Below are 6687 nucleotides of genomic sequence, written 5' to 3'. Positions count from 1 at the left end.
TTCTTATGACGGGGCCCTACTTGACACTTGTCTTCATGAAGAGATCACAGAATATATGAGTGGTACACCAAAGTGTAGTGAAGAAGTCAGATAGTGCCCAGCTATCAGAAAGAACCATATCTGAGGTCCTAAAGATTTGTCTTAAAATAAGCAGCCATCCATAAGTGAGGTAGAAGCAGCACACCAGCCTTTGTGATCCAAGGATTGTAAATAATAAAATCCAAGACCAGAAGAGGGATTTGCCATTAAAGCTTAAATTCTGAGCACCCAGTTTGCAGAAGGCTATGGGTGATAGTGAAAGCCCAAAATCCATTTGTAGAGTCCTCATGTGAATTAAGGTTCCTGTGAATGCCCTTTCACTATTGACCAGATGTGAATAGCCTTGCTATCAGACAGAGAGCAGTGGAAAGTGAATTAATAGAGACACACCAAAAAACCAAACTCAATGCCATCCAGGCAATGCTGACTCATAGCAACCCCCCTGGTGGGTTTCCAAGGCTGTAACTGTTTAAGAGAGCAGAAAGCCTACTCTTTCTACCATGGAGCTGTTTGGTGGTTTTGAACTGCTGACCATGCAGGACTGTAGCCCAACTCGTAACCACTGCGCCACTACCAGGGCACCTACTAATGGAGGTATAGTTAAAATTTAAAACCTTATCATTTGCTTTCCATTTTGATCAATTTTAAATTTGTTTTAGTTTTTCTTATGTTCTGCTTTCTTTTGGGATTGAGAGTTTTCTATGTTTTTGTTGTTGTTGCTGTTATCGGGTTACTGTTTGTTTTTTAATGAATTTCTTCATATGAAATCATGACAGGTAAATCTATAGAGCCAGTAACTAAATGTAGAATGTGATAAACCCTGACATATGGGTTTCTGAGACTGGAACTCTCCATGAAAGGTTCGTCTTCTTCTGCAGTGTGCACTCGTAGTTTTGCAGTTAATCTTGTAGTTAGCAGCCCAAATTATAGTCATCATGCCACCAGGGGCATATAGAAGTATGTAAAAAGTACTGCTATAGAAGGGTACATCAAAAAAATCTGAGGTGCCTTTAAAACACAAAAAAAGTCCAATAAAAACTGTGACTTTCCAGGAGATATGCCAGGTGAGTTAAATTCAAGGCAGAGAATCAAGTCAACCCAGCAGATTATGGCATTTATTTTTGAGAATTCTAACAGGGTAATCTTGATAGATTTACTCAATGGACACAGGATGATCGCAGGGGCATAACTAGGAAGAAAGTTTAAGAAAATTGGAAAGTGTACTGATGAGAAAAAGGTTGTTATTTAAGAAAAATACTTACCTTCATGTAATTCACAATCTTAGCAAGAACTCCAAATTTATATCCAGAGCTTCCTGAGAGAGCTTTCAAGTTAAATGATCCATTACTATGATCTGAAAATGAATTTTAAAACACAATTATATAGTGTATAAGATTAAGACACAAAAATCAGTATTACATCTATACACTAATAATAGATCATTTAAAAAAGAAAATATCAACTAAGAGAAAAAAAAATACCTAACACTAAATTTAACTAGGGAAGTAACTAAACTTGCACTTAAAACTATAAAGCATTCTTGAAGAAATTAAAGCAGTTCTAAATAAATGGAATTACTACCCATCTGTCAATGATGCTGAAATTTGGCAAGCAGTATTTCAAACACCAACTGGTCAACTATGGTGGGCAGGTTTAGCAAAGCTTCTAGAATATGAAAGATTAAGGAGAAAAACCTGCTGATATATTTCCAAATATTAGCAAATGAACACCCTATGACTCACAACAGAGTACTAGCCAATATAGTGCCAGAAGGCAGTCCTCCAGTTTAGAAGGCATTCAAAAGGAAGTAATGGCCACAACAATGGATTTAAGCATACCAGTAATCATGAAGCAGGGCAGGGCAGTGTTTCATTCTGTTGTACATGTGGTCACCAGGAGTCACAGCTGACTCAATAGCAATAACAACAACAAAATGGAAAAGCATCCCGTGATCATGGACTGCAAGATTTAATATTGTGACAATGTCACTACCACCTAAAATGATCTACAGAGTCAATGCAATCATAACCCATCAAATATCCAACTGTCTTTTTTACAGACGAGGGAAAGCCAATACTCAAATTCATGTGAAAGTATAATCGGTCCCAAATAGCCCCAAAAAATCTTGAAAAATTTAGACAATAGGACTCATACTTGTCAATTTCAAACAGTATAGATCAATGAAATAGAACTAAGAGTTCTTAAATAAGCCTTTATATCTAAGACCAATTGGTTTTGGACAAAACTACTAAGAACAGTCTCTTCAGTAAGTGGTGCTAGTATTACTAGTTCTCCACATGCACAAGAATAAGGCTGGACCAATACCTCACACCATAAACAAACATTACCACAAAATGAACCAGTGATATAAATATAAAAACTAAAATTTAAAACTCTTGTAAGAAACTATAGGGATAAAGTCACAAGACCAATTTTTATGATACTTAGATGAAAACTCAAAAGAACAATAACAAAAAATAGTAAACTGGATTTCATTTTTAAAGTTTTAAAAATGTATACCAAAAGAGTTTATCAACAAAGTGAAGAGAAAACTTATAGAGTGGGAGAAAATATATGGCAAACCAGGCATCTGGTAAGGACTTAATATCCAGGATGCCAGGTGATTCAAAAAGTTCATGGAAAATATAAATTGAAAGATAATGCAATTTTTCCACGAACCTTCTGAAGCCTCCTTATATGTAAAGAACCCCTATTAAGAACTCAGTCACACAAAAAACAAAAACAACCCAATTTTTAAAATGGGTAAAGGACTTCCATTTCCCAAAGATAATATACAAATGGTCAATAAGCACATAAAAAGATGCTCAAGGTCATTATTGTTGTTAGCTGCTATCAGGTAACATTGCATGTGTCAGAGCAGAACTGTATTCCATAGAATTTATAACATGTACTGCCTTGGAATTAAACTGTCAGGCCTGTCTTCTAAGGCACCTCTGAGTTGGTCCGAACTGCCAACCTTAAAGCTAGCGGTGGAACATAAGACCACTTGCACCAATAGCTATGGTCTACTTGTTAGTGGCTGATGAAATTGTAAATCATAACCATGTCATATGACCTCATACCAACACAATGGCTATTGTCAAAAAATTAGAAAATAACAAGTGTTGGAGAGGATGTAGAGAAACTGCACTGCTAGTAGAAATGTAAAATAGTATAGCTGCTAGGGAAAACCATTTAGAATGTTCCCAGAAAGTTAGAACCCATCAATTCTACTCCTGCATACACCCAGAGAACTGAAGCAGAAAGACATGCACAATGAGTACCACAGTATTTATTACTCATGATAGCCAAAGGTGAAAAAATTCAAGTGCCCGTCAACAAGTAAAAGAATCTACGAAATATGGTGTAATTCATATAAAAGAATATTATTCAGTCATTAAAAATCAAGTGAAATTGATATCCCTCACTGACCCATGGCCCTATAGGGGACAACACTGGAGACACAGTGTGGGAATTCTTCCCAATCTGACCCCACCACACCCGAGGCAAAACACTAAGGGCATGGAATAGAACAGTAAGGGGAACAGAGCAACAAAGTGCCCAGGGAAGACCAAAAATAGACTTTGGGGCCAGGGATTGGCGCCCCAATAGACTGGACTGGAAAACACTCCTAAAGGCCAACAAACAATCCTTGGATGAACTACAAGCTTTTCTTTCTTGTTGTGTTTTGTTTTGCTTTTTGTCATTGGTTTGTTGTTGTTGTTGTTTTGTTTTGTTGCTTGGTTTTGCTCTGTCTTGTTTTTGTGCATGTTATTATCTCCGCAGGTCTGTCTAAATAAGATAGGCTGGATAAACAATCTGGAGGAGAAAACAACAGGACCGACAGTTCCGGCGGGACATGGGAGAGAGGGAGGTGGGCGGAAAGGGTAGTGATGTTAACAAACCCAGGGACAAGGGAATAACATGTGATCCAAATCGGTGGTGAGGAGAGTGTAGGAGGCCTGGTAGGGCATGATCAAGGGTAATATAAACAAGAGAAATAACTAAAACCCAAATGAAGACTGAGCATGATGACTGAGCATGATAACAGGACAAGAGGAAAGTCAAAGGAAGTAAGAGGAATGAGCTAAGAGGCAAAGGGCATTTATAGAGGTCTAAATAAAGGCATGTACATATGTAAATATACTTATATATGAGAATGGGGAAATAGATCTATGTGCATATATTTACAGGTTTAGTACTAAGGTAGCAGAAGGACACTGGGCCTCCATTCAAGTACTCCCTCAATGCAAGAATACTTTGTTCTATTAAACTGGCATTCTATGATGCTCACCTTCCCGATGTGATCGCTGAAGACAAAGCACATGCATAAACAAATGTGGTGAAAAAGCTGATGGTGCCTGGCTCTCAAAAGATATAGTGTCTGGGGTCTTAAATGTTTGAAGGTAAACAAGCAGCCATCTAGCTCAGAAGCAACAAAGCCCACATGGAAGACGCACACCAACCTGCATAACCATGAGGTGCTGAAAGGATCAGTTATCAGGCATCAAAGAACAAAAAAACATATCACACTGTGTGCTCACCTCCCTGATAAGATCGCTGAAGACAAATGGGTGCATAAGCAAATGTGGCGAAGAAAGCTGAAGGTGCCTGGCTATCAAAAGATATAGCGTCTGGGGTCTTAAAAGACTGAAGGCAAACAAGCAGCCACCTAGCTGAGAAGCAACAAAGCCCACATGGAAGAAGCACACCAGCCTGTGTGATTACAAGGAGTCGAAGGGAACAGATATCAGGCATCATCAGAACAAAACAATCATTTCATTGTGAATGAGGGGGAGTGCGGAGTGGAGACCCAATGGCCATCTATAGGCAATTGGACATCCCCTTAAGGAAGGGTTGCAGGGAAGAGACGAGCCAGTCAGGGTGCAATGTAGCAACGATGAAACATTCAACTTTCCTCTAGTTCCTAAATGCTTCCTCCCCCACCACCCCACACTATCAAGATTCCAATTCTACCTTACAAATCTGGCTAGACCAGAAGATGTACACTGGTACAGATAGGAACTGGAAACACAGGGAATCCAGGGCGGATGATCCCTTCAGGACCAGTGGTGCCAGTGGTGATACTGGGAGGGTGGAGGGAGAGTGGGTTGGAAACGGGGAACCAAGTACAAGGATCTACATAAAACCTCCTCCCTGGGGGACAGACAACAGAAAAGTGGGTGAAGGGAGACATCGGACAGTGCAAGATATGACAAAATAATAATTTCTAAATTATCAAGGGTTCATGAGGGACGGAAGGGGAAAGGGAGGGGGGAAAATGAAGAGCTGATGCCAGGGGCTAAAGTGGAGAGCAAATGTTTTAAGAATGATGAGGGCAATGAATGTACAAATGTGCTTTACACAATTGATGTACGTATGGATTGTGATAAGAGTTGTATGACCCCTAATAAAATGATTAAAAAAAGAATTATAGGGCTCAATATTAAAATGAATGTCTAGAAAATAATGATGGCAACATATGTATAAAAGTACTTGATATAACTGATGTAAGGATTGTTACAAGAACTGTAAGAGCCCTCAATAAAATATATTTTTAAAAGAGTTGTATAAGCCCCTAATAAAATGATTAAAAATAAAAAATAAATAAATTCGGTTCTTTCCAAGAAATCTAGAACACCAATTTGAAAGGAGAAATTCCAATTGTGAGTGCGAAGGAAGCTCGCAAGTAGCCCCGGAGCAGGTGAATAGCTTTGATTTTTGCCAAAATTTGGAGTTCCAAGGCTTTCTGATCAACCTTGTGCTGATCTGTGATCTCATATTTCTCTTTCTCTGTGTCAAAGATCTTGCCTTCGTGGTGTCTGGGCTTCTGCAGCTTCTTCTTCTTGAAGTAGGTGTCCATGAGGTGCTTGAGGATTTTCACACCATTCATATTAATTTTGGTGGAGGTGGCGATGACAAATTTCTGGAACTCGATTAAAGGACAGAGGTCCAGTCACATGCAGCAAGTCACTGTCCAGCTGCTTCAGGAAAACCACTCCTGACTTGGTGGAGTCCTGTGAGGATGATCCTAACAGTCCCGGGGTGATGCTGGCATGCAGTCACCTGACATGATGACTGAAGGGCTTTTTGCCATGGCTCAACAGCTTCCAAGGCACGTCTTCAGTAGGCTAATACCAAGGCATTTGCACAGATTCACCACTCGCCATTCTGGCCTCCACCAACTGGCTTTGTGCCAGGAGCCAGTACTTTCTCTTTCTTCTTCTCAACGTTGGATTTGGCTGCTGAATACTTCCTCTTGTACATGACCTTTCTGGATTACGTGGAGGAACTGGAATACCAGCCAATTTCCTCTGACTAGGACAGGTTTGGGCTGCAGTGGTGCTTTCCTTTCTTGGGCTTTTTGCCCTTGATCATAGCCTTCTTAACTTGGCCACTGGCATCCAATTTTTTGACTTCCGACTTCCTTTTCACCCACCATCTTGCAAGAGGGGAAACAGCTAAATGTTATTAATATCAATTGTACACTTTAAAAGGATCAAAATGGCACCCATTTTGTTTTATGAAAGAGGCTTTCTTTTTTTTTATTTTTATTTTTTAAACATTTTATTAGGGGCTCATACAACTGTTATCCCAATCCATACACACATCAATTGTGTAAAGCGTATTTGTACATCATTTCTCAAA

At 39.3% G+C, this 6687-nt stretch overlaps 1 protein-coding gene and 1 pseudogene across 1 annotated transcript in view; both read right to left on the bottom strand.

Annotated features, from left to right (window-relative positions):
• GTF2E2 (general transcription factor IIE subunit 2) overlaps window positions 1-6687 on the bottom strand; it is an 86119-nt gene that overhangs the window by 52669 nt on the left and 26763 nt on the right. Inside the window, exon 2 of the mRNA XM_004696194.2 lies at window positions 1302-1393. Within this exon, the coding sequence (XP_004696251.1) occupies window positions 1302-1393 (92 nt within the window). The remainder of the gene's footprint in view (window positions 1-1301; window positions 1394-6687) is intronic.
• Window positions 5672-6687, bottom strand: part of LOC115868280 — a 6547-nt pseudogene continuing 5531 nt past the window's right edge.

The sequence above is a fragment of the Echinops telfairi genome, unplaced genomic scaffold (assembly GCF_000313985.2).
Source record: "Echinops telfairi isolate 266 unplaced genomic scaffold, ASM31398v2 ScPeMD7_9;HRSCAF=40, whole genome shotgun sequence".
In the NCBI taxonomy this organism is placed as follows: Eukaryota; Metazoa; Chordata; class Mammalia; order Afrosoricida; family Tenrecidae; genus Echinops; species Echinops telfairi.
The sequence above is the reverse complement of the archived record's forward strand: the minus strand, read 5'-3'. Positions and strand labels throughout refer to the sequence as shown.